General features: G+C 19.9%; 4 protein-coding genes across 21 annotated transcripts; 2 read left to right on the forward strand and 2 right to left on the reverse strand.

Annotated features, from left to right (window-relative positions):
* The first annotated feature begins 527 nt into the window (after positions 1-527).
* LOC133666114 (ubiquitin-like FUBI-ribosomal protein eS30 fusion protein) lies at positions 528-2,654 on the forward strand. The gene is made up of 5 exons (XM_062075188.1): positions 528-691; positions 1,201-1,282; positions 1,853-1,988; positions 2,184-2,239; positions 2,464-2,654. The coding sequence occupies exons 1-5, from the start codon at positions 543-545 to the stop codon at positions 2,593-2,595; spliced, it is 555 nt and encodes a 184-aa protein (XP_061931172.1). The 5' UTR covers positions 528-542; the 3' UTR covers positions 2,596-2,654.
* On the reverse strand, positions 2,644-9,385 carry LOC107997913 (tyrosine-protein kinase hopscotch). 5 transcript variants are annotated; one of them, XM_062075183.1, is made up of 13 exons: positions 9,188-9,385; positions 8,515-8,813; positions 7,857-8,225; positions 7,339-7,542; positions 6,958-7,235; positions 6,470-6,794; positions 5,771-5,955; positions 5,563-5,677; positions 4,954-5,330; positions 4,708-4,889; positions 4,244-4,528; positions 3,716-4,053; positions 2,644-3,635 (listed from the first exon to the last, which is right to left on the reverse strand). In XM_062075183.1, the coding sequence occupies exons 1-13, from the start codon at positions 9,287-9,289 to the stop codon at positions 3,299-3,301; spliced, it is 3,396 nt and encodes a 1,131-aa protein (XP_061931167.1). In that variant the 5' UTR covers positions 9,290-9,385; the 3' UTR covers positions 2,644-3,298. The 5 variants fall into 5 exon arrangements, with proteins under 5 accessions (XP_061931167.1, XP_061931169.1, XP_061931166.1 ...); XM_062075185.1 differs by having other exon boundaries at positions 5,056-5,330; positions 5,563-5,952; XM_062075182.1 differs by having other exon boundaries at positions 5,563-5,952.
* Positions 9,386-10,266: 881 nt separating this feature from the next.
* On the reverse strand, positions 10,267-18,747 carry LOC107997864 (liprin-beta-1). Of its 10 annotated transcripts, none has more exons than XM_062075193.1 (13): positions 18,414-18,747; positions 17,778-17,916; positions 17,361-17,518; positions 15,245-15,369; positions 14,944-15,175; positions 14,445-14,606; positions 14,235-14,366; positions 14,017-14,098; positions 13,298-13,593; positions 12,968-13,144; positions 12,433-12,804; positions 11,580-11,676; positions 10,267-10,874 (listed from the first exon to the last, which is right to left on the reverse strand). In XM_062075193.1, exons 2-13 carry the CDS (start codon positions 17,905-17,907, stop codon positions 10,831-10,833), a joined length of 2,007 nt encoding a protein of 668 aa, XP_061931177.1. In that variant the 5' UTR covers positions 17,908-17,916; positions 18,414-18,747; the 3' UTR covers positions 10,267-10,830. The 10 variants fall into 10 exon arrangements, with proteins under 10 accessions (XP_061931177.1, XP_061931175.1, XP_061931179.1 ...); XM_062075191.1 differs by having other exon boundaries at positions 13,924-14,098; XM_062075195.1 differs by lacking the exons at positions 17,361-17,518; positions 17,778-17,916; positions 18,414-18,747 and adding exons at positions 15,649-15,818; positions 16,229-16,410 and having other exon boundaries at positions 13,924-14,098.
* Positions 18,748-19,032: 285 nt separating this feature from the next.
* On the forward strand, positions 19,033-21,670 carry LOC107997794 (tyrosine--tRNA ligase, mitochondrial). 5 transcript variants are annotated; one of them, XM_017056636.3, is made up of 4 exons: positions 19,039-19,722; positions 20,138-21,033; positions 21,226-21,330; positions 21,412-21,670. In XM_017056636.3, exons 1-4 carry the CDS (start codon positions 19,595-19,597, stop codon positions 21,573-21,575), a joined length of 1,293 nt encoding a protein of 430 aa, XP_016912125.1. In that variant the 5' UTR covers positions 19,039-19,594; the 3' UTR covers positions 21,576-21,670. The 5 variants fall into 5 exon arrangements, with proteins under 5 accessions (XP_016912124.1, XP_016912125.1, XP_061931186.1 ...); XM_062075202.1 differs by having other exon boundaries at positions 19,061-19,285; positions 19,587-19,722; positions 21,226-21,670; XM_062075203.1 differs by having other exon boundaries at positions 19,072-19,096; positions 19,587-19,722; positions 21,226-21,670.
* Positions 21,671-21,938: the final 268 nt, after the last annotated feature.

Consider the following 21,938-nt stretch of genomic DNA (forward strand, 5'->3'; position numbering starts at 1 on the left):
AAGTAAACAAAATCACGTAATCAAAATCCAGAGAAATTGTAATTAAATTTTCAATCTTAAAATATTATAAATTTTATATTTAAAATAAACATTAATAAAGAACATTAAATGTTTTTTAAAATAAAAAGTATTCGAAAAAGATTGACAAATAATTTCCAAAATATATAAAAATATATAAAATAGAAATTTCTAAATATTACACATTTTCATGAAAATAATCGATATAGAAAAATTTACATTATTTAAATGAAATATAGTACTGTTTTGATATTGTTTTAATTAATATTTTTATTTTTGCAATTATAGCTTTCTTTTATAATATATTATTAAATAATATTTAATATAAATAAAAAATCTGGATCTAAAATAAAAATAAAATCAATTAATTATTTTATTATCATTTTATCGATAAATTGTATTATCGCTTATAGATTTATAATCAGAATTATTAGATAAGCACGATACACTTATCTCCTCTATTATTAAAAATGGCTTAATTTCCTTATGGCGAATTTCTATAGGAACAAAAGATGTAACTGTATATGAGTCATATTATACCGTTATTCCTATTAGCAAAGATATGTCACGTGATCAAGTTTCTATTTAAAGAAGCGTTGTACGCTTTCACTCCACCACAACTGTTAGTAACTTCGAGCCAAGCTGAGCAAGATCCTTTTAAGCGTTATTGCATGTAAGTGTGATTTTCCATATTTTTATTTTTTAATATATTAAATTTTACTATATATTTAGTTTATAAATTTAAAATATTTTTATAACTAAAATACTAAAATATTAAAAAAAAAGATTATTTAAAATTAAATATGCTTTTTTAACGACACGTGTCAGTTATTCATTCTTTATATGATTTTATATTTTTTTTTTACTTATTTTAAAAAATTTTTATTTTTATTAAATATGTATTTATATAAATTTTATATTTTTTAATTACTGTTTAAATTTGAATATATATTTATATAGGTATAGGTATATATTTATGATCATTTATAATTTAATAATAAATAATAATAATTATATATATATAATTATAGTAATAATATATAATTAATTAAAATAAATAATAATAATAATAATAAAATAATTAATAATAAAATTAGATTTCATTAAAATCTTAAAAGCTTAAAAAATTATATATATTTCTTTTCAAATATTTAATTGAAATATTATTTTATTTATATAAAGAGCAAAAATGCAGTTACATATTAGAGGAGAGCGCACGACTGTGGTCGAATCACACGAAAATGAAACTATTGCAGATTTAAAAGTAAGTAAAAATTTTATATTATTTTAAAAATATTATATTATATTAAGATATAATAAATATTTTTCATTTAAAAAATTATTTTTATACTTATATTTTGTTAATATTTTTATTTTAAAAATAAATAGTTTGTGTATTATTATAAATATTATATTTATTTAATTATTTGCGTTGATGATAATTCAGAGTCAGTACTTTATGCCTCTGGAAGGAGCAACAACGCAATATTAAATGACAAATGTATGAGCTGGTGATCAAATAAATATATATTGATTTCCATTCGCAATATTTGTCAATAAATAAATTAAAATAAAATAAAAATAAATTAAATTAAATTTCAAAATTTAAAATAATATATAAGATAAAATAATTAAAAAATCTTATTTTTTTAAGTGAAATATTTTCCCTTATGTTTTTTATTATTTAATTGTTGTAATAAATATTTAAAAAGTCTATAGAGATAAAATATTGCTTCATGATAATATTGATAAATCATATTTGATAAGATTTTAAAAATTTTATTAATTGAATGTAAGGTAATGATAATATAAATTTTTTATAATTCTTTTCCAGAAAAAAATTGTGGAAATAAAAGGTGCTGCAAATATAGATTTTAATCTATATTGTTCTGGACTTTTATTACAAAATGATACTTTAGTTGGAGATCTTACATCAAATGTATTGGAATTAACAGTTTCTCTTCCTGGAGGTAAGTTTTCATAATGAAGAATTTTTGTATATTTCTTAAGATTTATTTTAATTATAATTTCTTATCGTTATTTAATTTTATTCATAATTTTTTTATTATAAGCTTCTAAATTTATATTTTATTAGTTTTATTTATTTATTTTATATTTTAAATTTTTGATTTATATATAAACAAAATATTATTTTAATATTTAAGGTAAAGTACATGGGTCTTTAGCTCGAGCTGGAAAAGTGAAAGCTCAAACGCCAAAGGTAATTAAATCATACTAGTTATAATCATATTATACTACAATACAATTAATTACTACAACTAATTTTACTAAATTGATTAAGATATTTAATGATGAATTTTTATTTATATATGCAAAATTTTAGTATATTTTAATTTAGTATATAATATATGAAATTCTTTTTATAAAAAAGAAATATTTATTCTTTGAAAAATTTATTAAATTATATTTTTTCTCATTGTATAGGTAGAAAAACAAGAAAAGAGTAAAAAAAAAACTGGCCGAGCTAAGAGGCGTATTCAGTATAATCGAAGATTTGTTAATGTTGTGCAAACTTATAGTCGTCGTCGAGGACCAAATGCTAACTCAAATTCATAATTATATCTATATGTATACATTTCATGGTTACGAAAATAAAATAAAAAATTAAATATAAAGAAGTTTTTATTTCTTATTTTTTGTAATTATATTAACATTTTTGAATTAAATAAATTTATTCATAATTTTTATATATCATATAATTTTAATTACGAAACATCAAGTTATATTCAAAAATATAAGAAATATAATTTTTAATTTTAATTATTTATTAATAATTAAATAGGAAATATTTGTAAATAATAGATAAATATTATGACTATGAAACAAATTTTATATTTGTTTTACAAAAAAATTATATATATACATATATATCTTAGATAATTTTATTTTAATTATTTTAGCTTTTAAAACATTACATACATAAATTTACATGTTTAATTTGATAACTAATAAGTAATTTCTTGACGAAAAGTCAATTAAGTATATATAATATAAGTTAAAATCATTAAAAATATATTAGTTCTTTTTTGTTCATCAATATCAATTATTTATAGCAACATTAATATAGTAAATTTAATATTTAAATTAGATTCTTAACATTGCACTTAATTATTGAAATTGAATCAATGTTATTATTTGATATCTATTTTTTAATACTGAAAATATATTGAAATTTTATGCAATTTTATTAAAATTAAAATTATAAAAATTTTTATATTAAAATTAACTTCGTATAAAATAATTCTTTTCGTTTAACTTTTTAATATTGAGTAAGAAGATTTTCAATATCTTTACAAAGTGTTGCAAAATCTGGTCTTTTATGACTTTTTAAGTTCCAACAGGGATGCATAAGTTTTACATAAATTGCTTGTGGACAAATACATGGACAAGGAAGACGAATACCATTTTCTAATGCAGCTAATAGTAGTTCAGTACTTCCTTTTTCTTGTTCATTTTGAAGTCGCTCTGTACTAGAATCAAGACCAGGTAAACGTGGTTCTTCTCCAAAACTAAATGTTTCATACATTGTTACACCAAAAGACCACACATCCGATCGAATAGAAAATTTTCCATCTCTAATACTTTCTGGAGCATACCTTAAAGAGAAAAGAGAATTATATATAATTAATATATATATATAAGAAATATATAATTTCGTTAGATTTATAATACTTGCCACTTAATAGGAAGACTTCGGTCAGTTTGTAAAATATAATAATCATTTTCTCCAATAACTTGAGCTAATCCAAAATCACTGATTTTAACTTTATTTTCATCAGCAACTAAAATATTTCTTGCAGCAAGATCTCTATGAACAATACCCTCGCTACCTAAATAGTCCATTCCTGTTGCAATATCTAAAGCAAATCCCAATAGTCTTCTATGTGTTAATTCTTGTTTGTGAATTGCTAAATAACTTTGTAATGAACCATGTTTTACATATTCCATTACTAAACAAACTTCAGGTTCTGATATTACTCCGAGAATTTTTACTACATTTGGATGATTTAAAGTCTACAATCATGTCATTCATGTGCAATTAATATTCATTGTAATTTCAATATTGTAATTATTAATGTTATATTATATAAAAAATATTATATAAAAATTGTCATATAATAATTTTATGTCACATATGTCATATAATTATTAATATCATATAAAAAATAAATTATAAATTAATTAAAAATTTTGAAATAATCACCTTCATTATAGTAATTTCTCTTTCAAAATCATTTATATCAGTTTCAAGAGCTCTTTTTTTTTTTAATTTTTTTATAGCAACTTGTTGTGGTTCAATGTCTTTTCCATTTTCTCTTTCTAATGTGCCTCTATAAACTTCTCCATAAAAACCTTGACCAATTTTCCCTTGTAGAATTACATTACAATCAATATCTAATTCATAAATTCCTCGCATTTGACCTAAAGAACCATTGCTACTTCCAGATCCACAATCTTCTGCTGTTCCAGATTCATTTCTTCCTATTACCTATTTTTATATTAATATTATATATTCATTTTCTTTTTTAATTATTATTATTATTAAAAATTATTATTATAGCGATTAATTTTTAAAAATTATTAAATTTATATAAATTGTTACTAATATATGTTGTTAAATATAAATAATAAAAATTGATCAGTTTTTTATTAAATTTATTTTATTACCTCGCCTAAATCACTAGGATGTCCTATCCATAAAGCTTGAGTAGAATGTTCAATACAATTCATATTGGGAATGTTATTTTGAGAGATCGAGCAATTTTCTGAATCTCTTCTTGCTAAATATGCAGAAAGATCTTCTGTACTATCTATATAGTTATCATTGGTATTGATTAAACCTTGTAGATCTAAAATTAAAATAAATTTAAAGATTTTGCTAAAACAATATAACAGAAGACAATTATATCTTACTATCATCAGTATCATTCCAGGGAAGACTGGTATTATCCATAAGAAGACTATTACTTCTTGATTCACTATTTATTGATTTATTATTATTGGAATTAAAGTTACCTTGCTCAAACTTTTTTAATTGAGAATTAAGTAATTTTGGAAAAGCTGTTGCATATGCGTGACTTCTACGAGAATTATATACTTGATATAGAATTTGATTTATATCTCTTGTAATTGCTTGAGGTTGTTTTCTAGAACCATTTGAATCTCCCCAACATTCAAGCATCAACCGATAAACTTCTGTAGGACAACCATTTGGAATAGGCAAACGTTTTCCCGCTTCATAATGTTTTTTTACAATGGTAACATTTGAAAATTCTTGTAATGTATCTCCCCTGAAAAAAAAAACATTAAATTTTATTTTTATATATTAAAATTGTATTAAATCATTTATGAAATATTTATGATAAATTATATTATATTTATGAAAAATATATTTATGATAAATATTTATGATAAATTATATTATTAAATACATATATTTTAAAACTAATAATATTAAGAAAAATTTATTAAATTAAAATTATAATGAAAACGTAAAAATTAATATTTATTTAAAAGATTTACCTAGCAAATATTTGCCAAATTGTTGTTCCAACAGCCCAAATATCTGCTTGAAAACTATGTCTGGCCAATTCTGGATCATTATAAGTCTCTGGAGGTAACCAATGAATATCCGTTTCTGTATATACAAATATTCCTGGATCGGCTAATTTTACTACAAAACTGTTATTAGTATGGGCATGTACTAACAGCTTATTGCATCTAATGTTACCATGAACTACACCATTTTCTTCAAGATGCCAAAGAGCAGCGGCCAAACAGGCTGTTGCTTCTACCATATCTACAGTTTTAATAGTTTGAGAAGAAGAACTACGTAAATATTCATCAAGTGAACCATGTCGTACCAATTCTAGGAGCATTCCAATCGATGGTGTTACTGTTAAACCATATAATCTACTAGAACATACAAATTATTCTAGTATCAATATAAGAAGTATATATTAGATGAGAGCAAAAAATTAAATTAACTTGGATTATCCATTCAATATTAAATTATTATATAAAAATTTTGAAGAAACTTAAGTACATTATAAGTATAATAATATAATAGAATTTGATTGTAATAAGATCATTTACTAATTGTAATAAGATTTTTTGTTGCAAATATTAGATAAGAAATAAAAAATACTAAAAATTCTGCATATCTATATGTAAAATGTACATTTTGAAATTTTACAATTACTATTTTAATATTTTCATAGAAATATATTATTAAATGATCCAATAAATTAAATTTAAAACATTTTTGACTTCTTTCTTTTGCCATATTTTTTAAAACCATTATTAATATTCTTTTTTATATTATAATTTAAAATATTTTAATCTATATTACATTACTTTACATTTTTTAAAAATATAGAAAACTATAATATTATAATTATTTTATTTTATATTTTAAAATATTATTTACCTTACAAGAGTACCTGAACGTAATTGAGACCATTTTCCAGCAAGTTCCAAAAATTCTTTTGTATAATTTGCTTCTTCTTCTTGTTTTAAAATTTTAAGAGCAACTTCTAATTTTTTTCCTTTAGTTAATCTCCAAATCGCTCTGTGAAGAGTTGTTGGCGAATATTGTTGAGTTCTAATAGTTTTTAAAAAAGGTTTATAAATTTCTAATTGATTTTGAGATACACAATGAGGGCCAGTTTCTAAAACTGAAGCAACAATTTCTTCATCAGCTGCAACTTCACTAACAGCATTTTCAGGAGCACAAAGTAATAGTGATGACTTATCTAAAAAAATTAATTTTTTCTTACTTTTATTATTTTGTGTTATTATAACAATATAATAATTATAACAATACAAATATTCTATAAATTATAAATAAAAATTATAAAAAAATAAATTTTTAGTTATAAAAATACAAAATAAAGAACGAAAATTTATTTAAATTACCATATTCTGAGGGTGGTAAACATTCTGAAAGATAAGGCTGTCCTTCAGAATCTTGAAAAGATGAGACACATTGTACCAATGAATTATATCGATTAGGAATCCCAGTAACAGTGAACTCATTTGGAATTTTTTCTTCTATTCTCCTTGAAAATAATTTTCCTCCCTTATTACATATATCCAAATGATATACATTGTATTCTGTTTCACTTTCTCTAAGTAGATAAGAACCTGGTTTATTAGCACGTTTTTGTTGAAGTTTTGTATATGAAAATTCTTGCCTAAAATAAAATTTAATTTTACAATATTTATATATATATATATATATATTTTTTATAAAATTTTATATTGTAATTATAATAAATAAAATAAATGAAATCATACCCAACTGGACCATGACACTTTAATTTATGTAATCTTTCTAAAGAAGGAGTGACAATCTCTCCACATAAATTAAATGTCCATTTAACTGCTAGACGATAATAACCATCCAGAGCAGAAACAAAAGACATTAAAAGTGCATTTTTTGAAAATTTCAAATATGAAGGTATACCATTTTTCCTCGATATTTCCACTGTATTATCTTGTCTAAAAAAAATAGAAAAAAATATTAAATACATTTTATATACAATACATATATACACACATACACAAAATCAATTATAAATAAAAATTGTGTAATTTAATATCAAAAAATGTTTTACTTATTACATTTTAAGTAAAAAAAAACTATACTATTTTCAATAAAAAATATTTTTAATTTTTTTGAGTTAATGTTTGAAAATAAAATATATGTATATATATATATATATATATATATATATATAATAAAATATTTATCACAAAAAGATATTTATATTATTGTTTGTTATTAATGTTTATTTTCATAATAAATTTTAAACCTTATAGAAACAAAACATAAATCTTCAATTGCACATAATGTAATCCATGAAGCAACATTTAATTCACAATATTTTACTTCATCTACATTGACTCTTAAAGTCACTTTTATTGGAGGATTTTGAAGATCTCTATCCATTAAAGCTTCATATTCTTCATATGGGTAATTTGGTGCCATACATTCAAATTGTTTCAAATATTGTTCTTTAACATAATTTGCATCATATCCAGATATTTTACAAATTTCCAGAAGTGCATTATGAATTGGTTTTTTAATGAAAAATGCATGACGTTTTATACATTCCCTAGGAATATATTTTCTATACTCTGATTCCACTGTTTCTCTTGGTATTCCTTTTTCTAACATTACTCTGTAAAAGAGTAAAAAAAATAATTTTATATTTATCAAAAATTAGATTAAATTTAATTAAATTTTTAAAAGAAAAAGTCACAATATTGAATAAATTAGTTATATAAAATAATTATAAAATAATAATTTTCATAAATTATACTTATTAAATATAAATTAAAGAATTATATAGAACTATTTGCAAAATTAATTATAAAAATATATAATTTTGAAATCATAAAATTTAAGTTAAGATATAAATAAATAAATCATTAAATGATTCAATTAAATTGAGATTGAATTATACGAACCTATACATATCAGTAACACCAAGTCCAATCAATTCTTGTTTATGTATTTCATAAACAATATCTGGTACCTTATTATCCATAACATCTGAACGTGCTTGTTGAAAATAATAGTCATAAGCATTTACGTCAATCTGTTTTAATCTTTTTAAACTTGAAGGTTTAAATCTTAATCTAAAGTCAAATTTATTTTTATTTTTCATTTCCAAACGATATGATAATGAATACCAAAGTTTTGTATAATGATTTCTAAGAGCAAAAAGATGTCTGGCTATTGGACCTATTCCAAGAGATCTACAGATCTAAAAAATCATTTATTTAAATTAAATGTACATTAAAAGAAGCAAAATTATATTTAATTTCAAATATATAATAATATTCCAAATATTATTATATAAATACATAAATAAAGTTTCATAAATCTAATATTTGTCTGTATTTAAATGATATTTTATTAAAGTATATTTTAGATTTCAGATTTATTTTAGAAAAAGGTTAAAATTGAATTTTAATTTAATTTCAATTTCATTTTAATTTCTGACTAATAATTAATAAAATTTTATTTTATTAATTATTAATAATTTATTTTCAATATTTTACAAAATATCAAAACATAATATTCATTTAACTTTAATAATAAGATCGAGAAAGAAATATAATTCTTTCACTACCTTACCTTGATACAAAGATCTTCTATTGTTTGTCCATAAATAATTGTAAGATTTAATTCTTTTTCTTCATTTGCAATATAAACAATCGCTAAACTATCGTTTTCCATTGTTAACACAGATTATATGTTTTCTTCACATTTTGTTACTTTAATTGCTCACAGCATACTGATTATTTACAATACGAATATGAATCAACGCGCATGACAATAAAAAGTATATCACTGAAATAACTATATATTGAATATAGTATATGTATATATAATATATGTTTAATATATATATAGTATATTTATATCTAATTGAATTTTTAATTTATATTAATTTTTTTTCAAAGAATAAAATTTCAAATATAAAATATTATTTATTTATCATATATATTTTTGATTTATATTTAATAAAAATATCTATATTAATAATAAAATGAATATTTATATATTTTATTTTTTCTTATAAACTGAATTGTGGTTTTTAGTGAGTGGTTTTTATTTATTTAGTTAAATATTGATATAGTATAAATTTTATTAAATTAAAGTGATACAATTTTATTTTATAAATATCTTATCTTATCTATTATAATTATCTACAAATAAAACATTAAAAATAATAAAAGATAAATTTATTGAATTATTATTTTTAATGATTTATAAGTTAAAACTAAAAAAATATATTATTATATTTTTATTATATTAATATATATTTATTTTTAAAGTATCAAGAAATTAATAATTAACATCTGTTATTTTATTAATTATTTTATTAATAATATTTTATTAATAATTAACAATTTAATTATATTGTTGATAACTAGTTAATTTTGTTTTATTGATTTTTATTAGATTTTAATTCACTTTTAGAAAATAATTATATGATTTATAATTAAATTTTGAAATAGATTATTGATTTATTTATATTATATTATATTTAATAAATTTAAAATTTTATATATATAAATAATATAATTTATATATATATTTAAAAATAAAAACATTTAATAAATAATATATAAAATATATAAATATTTCTTGTTTCAATAATATGCAAAAACTTCAATAGATTTATGAAAAAAATTACTCTATATACACAATTTTTAAAATTTTGGATAATTAATATATTTAATAACCTAGTTATATGTATAAGAATACAAATTTGAATATAATTGAATATATAATAAAATTACAAAGATAATATAATTGTAGACCACTTACAAAAATTGACAATGTACATATGTATTGTATGTAATGTACATATTGTACAAATTGTTCATTTGAAATATGACATATAAAAATCATGATTTCAGTTGTTATTGCATAATATTAGTGTAAACATAATATATATTTATTGTTTACACTTTACATTTTATTGTTTATTTTTTATAAATACATTAATTATTCATATTTTTACATAGTTAAGTCTTATTCAATTTTTACCAATTTAGTTTTTACTGTGTATATCATAATAAATAAATAAAATGTAAATGTAAATATTTCTAAAAAGAATTATTTTTTTGCAATTACTATATTTATTTTTAAATGGTTATTTTCATTATTCAATATTTCATTATTCAAAATTAAATAATAAGACTTAAACTAAAGAGATAAAATGATGGTCCCCAGAATACTTTTTTTATGTATAGGTGCAATTACATTTTTCAAATGCAACCAATCATTCTTCTCTGATTATTATCTTTTGATTCTGAAAAAAATTAATTAATTTGAATAAATATTATAATATATAATAATCTATAATATTAAAAATAATGCATAAATAAATGAATAGAAATTTGATAAATGATTATATAATGAAATATATAAAATGAGTAAATAGATAAGTGATAAAATTTGTTAACAATATAGTATTGATAATATTAAAACTTAATAATAATAGCATTTCGTTTATTCGTATTTCGATATAAGTAATTCAATTTATCATTTAGTTTCATATGAATTCTTAATTAATTTATTATTCGAAAAACGGATATCAATTATATCATTATATTAATCCATATTTTTATAATAAATTTATGCAATCATTATTTTATTAAATAAAATAAAATAAATTATATGTTAATATACAATATATCTATTTTTAATTATTATTATTATTTTTTATTATTATAATTAATAAAAATAGATGATATGTTATATATATGTATAATATAATAATGTATATATAATGTATAATATAATAATTTGTATAAAATAAAAAATGATAAAATATCTAATATAGAATTAAATTATCAATATTAAATAAATCAAATATTAAATAAAAGAAGTAATGAAGAATGAAAGAATTAATATTAGTCAAGTTAGACTTACAAGACTATGATTTGTGATTGTTAAAATGTTGGTGAATTCAAATTAGGACTGCCTGGTGTTGAAGTAGGGGTCGATGGAGTACCTGGAGGTGAAATTTCCAGAGGACAGACCAGATTACCATAATCTGCTTCATTTTTACTTTTTTTGCGCTTTAAAGTAAACTGAGATTTCTTAGGTACCTAGATTAATTGAATTGTAATTTAATTTAAGGACAAAATTAGAATTTATAAATGTAAAGATATATCTTCACCAGAATTCGTAAATTTTTCACAAACAATATGAGAATTAAATTTCCTAAAAATTTTCTAAATATTTGCTTATCTATTTATATATTATTCGTAATCTGTAATATTGTTCATATTCTTATAATGTAGAATTAAAAAAACGTTTTCTAATGAACATTTCATGAACATTATTAGCTCATATTTCATAACTATACATATAATCTCTATAAACTTAAATTTATATTTTAAATTCATATTACATTCTTCTCATTGGATTTTTCTAAATGAAATAAAAAAACTAAATATAATTTATTATTAATTTAAATTATTTATAATACAAATGATTAAAATGAAATAAAATTTTTTTAAATCTCTATTTATGACCTATATAGAAATTGTTCACGAATTATTCAATATTTTTTTATAAATTCTGATTTTTTAATTAATTTATTAATATTTTTTTTTCAAGTGTCAATTTTTCAAGAATAGCAAATATATAGTAAACAATTAACGAATCGATTCTTCTCAAGAAACTAAAGATTGATGTTGGACAATTATTTATGAAATTGTTAACAATGTTTATGAAAAGACTTGTAAAACAATGTTTGTAAATTTGTTGATGAAGATGTATCTTAATACTTTATGATATTTAATATTTTGGTTTTTTATCAAAATAAACTATTATTAACATTTTAAAATAATAGAAATTACCTTTAAACGAGCGGTAAGTGTAAGTGGAATGAATCCAGGAGTATTCTCAATCTCTCTTTTTCTTTGTACGACTTCTCTTCCAAGAATTTGATTGAAATGTGTAGTTAAATGTCTACGAAGAAGAGTTTTTCCTGGAGAAATACTAAGTAACGTGGCCAATAATTCTGAAGTAAATCTGCCTTCATAAATCATCAAACCTCCATGTACTCCAGATCCTCTCATATTTGGAGCATATTCCGCTAAATCAACTACTCTGAGCCATTCCATTACTCGATGATTTGTCCAAAGACGAACATTATCACCATCTGCTCCGTTTCCATTTGTCGATCTTCTTTCAAGATTATCAAATTCAAAATTTAGTTCTCGTAAAATCTATAAAATTGTTTTATTCTTTTAATGTCAACTTTTAATGTTATTAAATATCTAGTATTTATATTAATTCATTATTATTATTAAATTTAAATTTATTTAAATGATTATATTATATTTAATTTATAGATATTATAATATTTAAAATAAATAAATTTAATGTTACCTGAATTCCTCGTCTAAGACTTGCAGCATGTAATTGTGCAGTAACTCCAAGATTTAAAAGATCTTCAGTAGTAAGTCGATGTAACATTCTACCATCAACTTTACCATTTTGGAAAGCTTCTTTATGCTGTGGTAATCCAATATCATCTAACCATCGTAAAACTGCAGTATTATCCATCTATAATTTTATAAATATTTATATCATTATAAATTATAAAATAATAATAAAGTAATAAAATTGTAAAAAATATTTTTATCTCATGATATCTCATTATAAGTTATATATATATAATGCATTTAATATCATGCAATATAAAATTATAAAAAATACCTTATCTGATCCAAGAAATTCAGCTCCATCAAATTTTTCGGATTCTATTGCATATAATAATTTCTTCCTATGAAGAATATTTTTAATTTCTAATTCTTTTTCTAATTGTTGTTGTGAGCAGTCTAATAATTTTGATCCAGTAGCACCCCATCGTCTCAATTCGCCCGCATAACATTCTAATCCTAAATTTGCGAGCCAATCTTCAATTTCTTCCATTGAAAGTTCCAGTAAAGATTTTTGAGCAATCGATGCTATTTGAGAATTTGAATCTCCTATGATTGTTTTTTCTTTTTCAGCTAAAACAAAAAAAATAAATAATGAATAAATTTTATTGCATCAAACTAAATTCAAAAATTAAAATGTTGCAAATGTCATAATTCAAAAGAAAAACAAATAAATAATAATTTTTTAAAACATATCAATGTTTGAAATAAATGATATTATTATAAGGAAAATAAATTAAAAAAAAAAGAGAAATCAAAATTTTCATGCAAAAATCAACATAAAATTTAATTAATTCAATGTTGACATAGACTAAATTAAAAATTATCAGCCACGATTGCCTGTCATATATTATTTTTTATTGAAAACATTTAAAAATGCATGCTTAGAGGAAGAATCGCAACCTAGAGTAGGCGCAGACAGGCATCTCGCGGAGGCTCCTTTAATGGCCAATGGTACTGTTGTGTGTGCTCCAGAAATTAAACTGGGTACCTTACCGAACACTACACCTTTCTTTGAAGAACTCGGTGGCCTAGGAAGACTACTATACTGAGTGGTATGCCTTCCAAATTTTTCTCCCTGTAATAAATTAATAATAATGATGTATTCTTTTATTTTTATTGCAAATTTAATATATAACTATATATACATATATTTCATTTATAAAAAAATATTTCAATTTTATGTACATTCACATATTTGATATAGAACTTACATTTGATATAGGACTTGTATTACGAAGTGCAAGATTTTCATGTTCTAAACTTGCTTGTCTAAGTTTCATTTCTGATAAAGAACTCAAGAGTTCTAATTTTTGTGTTTCCAAAGCACTTCTTGAAAGTACTTCCTAAAATTGAAATCATTGAAACAAAATGAAAAAAAATAAATATATAATATAAAATATAAAATAAAATAATAAAGTTACTTTTTGTAATGCTTCTTCCATTCTTCTGAGAGAATCTTTCTTTTCTCTAAGCATATTTTCCAATTCTTGGATTTTACTAGATTGTGCATCTACTTGTTCTGATAAAACTGATACTTCCATACGTAATGTTCCACGTTCATTTTCTAACTTTTTTAAACGTTCCTATATAATTATATTATTTATATTAGTTATATTATATGTATATAAATTTAAATATTAAGAAATTAAACATTGATATTTTAACTTTCTATATTTTAGTTGTATAAAATTAAATAATAAAATTATTAAAAATATTAATCTCATATATTCTTTTTTTTAAAATTTATAAATACAATAATATAATGAATACAATAATAAGTAAAATAATATAAGTATAAATATGTATTCATAATTATTTTAAAGTATTAAATATTTTATCAAATATTAAATATATTATTTTAAACATTATTTTAATATTTATTAATATTTTTCAATATTTTTTGTTACATTATTAATATACCTCAGTTTTTGCTTGACATTCATTCCATTTTTGAATGTCTTGTAAATATTGAAGAGAGCAACAAGAAGAAAATTCTCGTCTTCTTAAAGAAAGATCTGATTGTGATTTAGCTTTTTGTTCATGTTCTATTCTATTCCTTAATTGTCGCTTTTTCCCTAATTTTAAATATTGATTGTTTTGATTTCCTTTATATTGTTTATTTCCTTGACAATTATGGATTTTTGAACAAAAGCTGTTCAATCATGTTATAAAATCAGTGATTTTAAATTTAAAAATAATAAAAAAATAAAAATTCAAAGACCTCATATCATATACTGCAGAACAGAATGATGGAAGAGTTCCAACATGTGTTAAGTTCGTAGATGTACATAGATTAGGTACACTTCCTCTCAGAGCTATCATTTTAGCATAACCTAATGGACAATTCTAAGAAAACAATATGATTCTTTTAAATATTTTTATGAAATTAAAATTTTATATTTTTAAAAAATTAATATTTTATAAAAATTTATCTTTTTAAGAATAATACAAAAAATATTTATAATTTGATTTTTAATTAATTCAATATTAAAAATTATTAAATTTTAATTGTAATATAAAATTTATATAAATTTATATAAATTATTATATTATAATATTTAAAATTATTAAAAATCAAATTGTAAATAATTTTTATATTATTTTTAAATATTTTCTTATTTATACCTGGCAAGAACAATTGCCAGATTCATGTACTTGATGTTCAAAAAGATTAATATTTGCAAACTCATCTTCTCTTTCTGAATTTGATGTTTCTGAAGAATCATAATCTTCTGAAGGAGTCCAATTAATATTTGATTGTTTTGATCTTGACATAATTTTCAATAAATTTAAATCTAAATAAATTTATTAATATAACTAATTATTTGAAAAACTTTTCATAATTTCTTTTATTATTTTTAATATCTTTATTCAAATTAAAATAATTTTATCTAAAATAGGAAGAAAGAGAACAAAAAAATTATTTACACTACAATATATAAAAATTGATATAAATTTATATGAAATTCATTTAATTAAACAATGTTTAAAATAATAATAAAAAAATTCTTTTTAAATAGATATTTTTAATTATAAATTATTTTTAATTAGATATAATATATAATTAAAAATTTCGTTTACGACTTGTATTTTATTGAATTTTTTCAAATGAAAGAATTATTAATAGGATTTCTTGCGTTTTCTCTATTTCGTTCATAATTCTCTATTTTTAATAATATAAACAAATTTTGTTATATTTGGTTACACATTTTTCGGCATTTTTTTAATTATTTTCATATACTTTTATAAACTAGATTATCACAAATAAAATTATAAGATAAAAAAATGAAATTAGTAAAACAATCACGTCGAGGTTTTCTAAGATACTAAAATTACCATTCTAAAATTTCTCAAGATGAGAGCCATAACGTCACGTGACGTAATCTATACATAGATCATTCTTTTCTTTTTTTATAATACTTAATATAATATTAAAATTTTATTTAATATAATATTAAAATTTTATTAATCAAATTTTTTTATTGCGCATATAAGAATCTAAATTAATTTATATTATTATCATTATTATTATTATTATTTAAATATAAATATTTCTTGAAAAATTAAAATTTAAATGTTTATAATATATAATGTAAAATTAAATTTTAATTTTAATATAATATACATGTGAAAAGTTGTTTTCTTGTAAATCATTAAAAAAATTCTTTTTTTAATTATTTAAAGAAATAATATAATATTCATTTTTTTTTTCATTATAATATACTACAATTTTTTATTTTTTCTAGCTTATCTATTTAATTATATTTATTTGAAATATATATATATATTTATATTTATTTATATTTTGCATAATATTAAAATTTTTTTGGAAAAATAATAAAAATAAACATTATACAAGTTAAGAATCATTTTTTTAAATAAATTGATATTGTTAAAATCTTTTGAATAATGTTTGATTTATAAACAAAGTATATTTTTTCTTATAAATACCCATGAAATGATTAGTTATTAATATTAATGATTAGTATTTACTTATTTAATTAAAATAAAAAAAGTTGCTATCTGCAATAATATAAAGAAGAAACAGCTTGTTATGTATCTCTCATCTTGTATTTTAAACATAGAATACTTATAAAAATATTAGAAGAATTAATATTGAAAATATATTTAATTTAATTATAATTGGAAATAAACACAAGAATTGATACATAAAAATGTATTTGATAATAAACTTATTTTAATAAACTTAATAAATTATTTAATAAACTTTTTTTTCAAGTTATAAATAAAATATATTAAGATATTTAATATGCATTAATTGCATATTTTATGAAATCAATTTAGTTATATCTATAATTGAAGTTCTAAATGTTTACCAATTGCATCCACTGCAATAAAATTTCAGTAGTGGCTGTATCTGGAGGAGAAGGAGGACTTGGAGAATTTTTAATTGCTGTCACAAGATTTTTTGCTGCTTCTTTGACAGAATCCTTCCATTCTGTATTGCCTTCATTATTGCTATCAGTACATACACCTAACATTTTATATATATATTAATATATTATATTATAATTTTAATAATTTTATAGATATGTCAATATTATTATATATTTTATAGATATGTCAATAATATTACTATGTAATATTATTACTAATTTCTTTCTTAAAAAATTAAAAAATTATTATATATATTAATAAAATATTTAAGAAATAATTAATTATATATTCTTATATACATTAATTATATATTTGATATATTAAATTAATTCAAAATAATATTATATATAATTTACCAGAAATAATGTCATCCATTTGTAATAAAGCAGCTTCTAACATCTTACTAGCTTCGCTTGATGTTTTTGTAAGAAAGGTAGATTCTCCTACTTGTATTGTGTTTCCGTTTTTTTCTTCACTTTTACCCATTGCTAATTTCTAAATACAAAAATAAAATATATAATAAAACATTTTTTATTTATAGAAAAATAATTACTTAATAAAAATTATAGATATTTGAAATATTATTTTAAAACTCATATAAAATTTTTTAACATTAAACCTAAGAAAATATAAAATATAAATATGTATAACCTAAAAATTTATATTTCAAAATTATTTTTATATTTAAAACATGATAAATTTTTTAAAATTACTTTATGTAAAAATACATAACCTTTTTTATAATTACTAATAAAAAAAGAAAGAAAAAAAATAGTAGCACAACAGAAAAAGATAAAGAGAACTGTCAAATAAATCTGAATTTCAAAATGGCGTGTTTACTTAATTATTTACATATTTAAAAATAAAATAAGAAAAAATTAATCATTTTTTTTTATTAATCTATTTTCATTTTTTATTTTAAGTGAATATACAAAATTCTTTTAGTAAGTAATAGAAATAAAAAAGTATTTGAATAATTTTTTGAAACTTACCTCGCTCTATCATGATTTAAATAAAAATAATTTAAATCTTATTTAAACTTTAAATCAAAAATTGATTCAAATCATGAATACAAGAAAAAGCAACAGGTGTTAAGAACAACGCCCAATAGTTTACCGCCATAATAATATTTTGCTCCTTTTTAGTGTTTTGCTTACGTTCCAAATATATAGTATTAACAAGTAAATTAATATAGTAACTGTTACATGAAAATCTATCATAAGTTGATAATGATATGATTATTTTTAAAGTGATTTTCTGTAATGTAAGAAAGATATTTTTTACATATAAAACAACCAATAATAGAATGGTTTGAAAAGAAATTTCATTTTGAAGTAGTTCAAGTTTTTATGACACAATGATTTTTCATTGAGCAACAAAGTTATTATTATGTAAAATTCAATTTACATTTGATGATGAGCATCCGAAATTATAATAATGTTTAAATAATAATATGATTAATAATAATATGATTGTATTAAATCTATTAAAATTAACTATAATTAGATCTATTAATTTTCTTTTGCAAAATGTAGTATTATATTTTATATGAATATTTACATTTATTCTCTCTCTCTCTCTCTCTCTCTCTCTCTCTCTCTCTCTCTCTCTCTCTCTCTCTCTCTCCGCGCGTGTGTGTGTGTGTGTGTGTGTGGGTGTGTGTGTGTCATATACAGTAAATTAATGAAAAAGAAAATTTATTTTATTATAATCGAATTTTTTTATTATTATCTTGTATTAATCTTTTTTCGTGAATAATTTTTATTATTTTTATTTATGAATTGTTATTGAAAAATTTATTTTTTTTTATCAAAAAAGAAAACTGAACGCATCAATATATTATTATTTGTTTATTAATATTAAAGTAATATTTAGAATTATTGAAAGTATATTATAATAAATAAATTTGTAAATTGATAGATTAATTTATTATGGATTTCTATTTTATTCATATTTTATATCACAATTATATCATTATCTGTTAAGTTAAATAAAGAATTAGTTTTATGGTTATATTTTTAAATATATATTAGTTAAATTTCATAATTAAAATATTTTTAAAACAGAATGCCTAAATAAACAATTAATATTAAGGTCAATTTCTATTCTATTTAATATTAAAATCAATTTCTATTCTATCAATTTCATTTTTTTTAAACACGAAGAATTAAAAATGAACAACTTAATGAGGTTACGTCCGTTTGTAAAGTGTTTAAATAATCGAAGATTACATTCTGCAAAATATATTTTAGATGCCGAGAACAGACAATTGTATGAGGACGTTTTTCCTGATATTTGCATGTAAGAATTATCAATTTATTGAAATTATCATAAAAAAAAATTGCACGTGATGCGTAAATTATGTACTACCTTACATGGTATATTACATATTATTATATATTTTTATATAATGTTTTTAAAATTATAATATTTATATATTTTTTTCTAATTTTAAAGTTTTTTTGTTCAGTTTTATTTTTTAATATATATATTTTTAATATATATAATATATATTTTTTTAATTATTTTCATTTTATTCGTATACATCATTAATCTATCCTTTCGAAGACTTAAATGATACATTAATATTTTCTAATTCTAAAAAATGTGTCCTGATACATATTTGATATCATTATATATCATTATATTATATCCTAAATTTATTTTTCTTGATTGATATAATTATCTTAATGATAAAAACAAAATAAAATTTTAGGAATGATATAAAAAAATTATGGAAAAGCCCACCACAATGTATATATGCTGGATTTGATCCAACTGCAGACAGTTTGCATATAGGAAATTTGTTAATTCTTATCAACCTTTTATATTGGCAACGTTGTGGTCATGAAGTAATTATTCTATTAGGAGGTGCAACAGGTTTAATTGGTGATCCAAGTTATAGAAAAAAAGAGCGTGTTGAAATAGATCAAATTATACTTAAAGAAAATTTAGAATGTATAAAAAATGATATTAAAACTATTATTAGAAACCATACACAATATTTTTGTAAAAATCATAATCATTTAATTCCTATAAAAATATTAAACAATTTACAATGGTATAAAGACATGAATCTATTATCATTTATCAAAGATATCGGAAAATATTTTAGAATGGGTACAATGCTTGGTCGTACATCTGTACGAGCAAGATTAGAATCTGATAATGGGATGAGTTTTACAGAATTTACTTATCCAATTTTTCAAGGATATGATTGGCTTCATTTACAACGTACATATAACTGTAATTTTCAAGTTGGAGGTCAAGATCAAATGGGAAATATAATATCTGGTTATGATTTAGTTACTAAATATACTAAAAATCAAGTTTATGGATTGACATTACCTCTAATCACAGCTGAAGGTGGAAAAAAATTTGGAAAATCTATAGGCAATGCAGTTTGGCTATCCCCTACAAAGTCTTCTAGTTTTCAATTATATCAATATTTTATGAGAGTAGAAGATGCTGATGTAGAAAAATTTCTTCATTTCTTTACATTTTTACCTTTACATAAAATTAAAAGAATTATAGAAGAGCATTTTAAAAAACCAGAACTGAGAATAGCACAAAGAAATCTAGCTGAGAAAGTTACAATATTAGTTCATGGAGGTAAGAAAATAAAACAAATTTTTATTTATATAAGTTACAGATTTAAATTAGACTAATAAAAAACTATTAATTTTTCTATTATTTATTAATTTTAAATGATATCATAAATATAATGAATTTGTAAGAAATATAATGATAAAACTATTTTTATTTTTATGTTAATTATTATGCAATATTTTTTTTTTATTATAGAAGCAGGATTAATTGCAGCAAAAAGAGCATCTGCTATTCTTTATGATAAATCAATTGATTCTTTAGCAAAAATGAGTGCAAATGAATTGGTACAAATATTAGAAGGTGCTAATTTAATAGAACTTCTTTCTGAACCAGGTATTAATGTTTATGAATTAGCTATGAAAGCAAACTGTTTTAAATCAGATTATGATGCAAGAAGAATTATTGGAGCTGGTGGATTCTACATTAATTATCAAAAAATTACAAATATGGAAGAAGTTGTCGTACCTGGAATACATATATTAAGTAATAATATAACATTACTTAGAGTTGGAAAAAAGACTTATCATATTGTACACTGGATATAAAATAAAAAAATTATTTTGATTAAAATTTATTATAATAATTTTAATGTATTTAAACAAATTTAATTTATAATATAAAAATAATTTTTTTCAATGTATATAGTAATTATTTTTTATTTATAATAATAGAAATAAATGTAAATATAATATAATATAATATATGTTACATATTACATGTAATAACATTTAATAACATAGAAACTTTATTTAATAAAAAAATTTCTTAAATATATAATTATTCTAATTATAATTAAAAATAAAATGTGATAAATATTTTTTTTCATTTGTTAATATAATCTAAATTATATTATTTTATTTTAATATAATCTGATTAAATAATATAATATAAATTTGATAAGTATTAAA

The sequence above is a fragment of the Apis cerana genome, linkage group LG5 (assembly GCF_029169275.1).
Source record: "Apis cerana isolate GH-2021 linkage group LG5, AcerK_1.0, whole genome shotgun sequence".
Classification (NCBI taxonomy): Eukaryota; Metazoa; Arthropoda; class Insecta; order Hymenoptera; family Apidae; genus Apis; species Apis cerana.

Coding starts and splice junctions, on each gene's coding strand:
- LOC107997794 (XM_017056635.3), top strand. CDS start 19,595: ATGAACAACTTAATGAGGTTACGTCCGTTTGTAAAGTGTTTAAATAAT. Junction 19,723..20,137: donor GTTTTTCCTGATATTTGCAT/GTAAGAATTATC, acceptor ATAAAATTTTAG/GAATGATATAAAAAAATTAT. Junction 21,034..21,225: donor TACAATATTAGTTCATGGAG/GTAAGAAAATAA, acceptor TTTTTATTATAG/AAGCAGGATTAATTGCAGCA.
- LOC107997913 (XM_062075181.1), bottom strand. CDS start 9,289: ATGGAAAACGATAGTTTAGCGATTGTTTATATTGCAAATGAAGAAAAA. Junction 8,226..8,514: donor GGTGTTACTGATATGTATAG/GTTCGTATAATT, acceptor ACTCTTTTACAG/AGTAATGTTAGAAAAAGGAA. Junction 4,890..4,953: donor CTGGAATGATACTGATGATA/GTAAGATATAAT, acceptor TTTTAATTTTAG/ATCTACAAGGTTTAATCAAT.
- LOC133666114 (XM_062075188.1), top strand. CDS start 543: ATGAGTCATATTATACCGTTATTCCTATTAGCAAAGATATGTCACGTG. Junction 692..1,200: donor CCTTTTAAGCGTTATTGCAT/GTAAGTGTGATT, acceptor ATTTATATAAAG/AGCAAAAATGCAGTTACATA. Junction 1,283..1,852: donor AAACTATTGCAGATTTAAAA/GTAAGTAAAAAT, acceptor ATTCTTTTCCAG/AAAAAAATTGTGGAAATAAA.
- LOC107997864 (XM_062075189.1), bottom strand. CDS start 17,907: ATGGGTAAAAGTGAAGAAAAAAACGGAAACACAATACAAGTAGGAGAA. Junction 15,370..17,360: donor TATTGCAGTGGATGCAATTG/GTAAACATTTAG, acceptor TTGTTTTCTTAG/AATTGTCCATTAGGTTATGC. Junction 12,805..12,967: donor GTCTTAGACGAGGAATTCAG/GTAACATTAAAT, acceptor ACAATTTTATAG/ATTTTACGAGAACTAAATTT.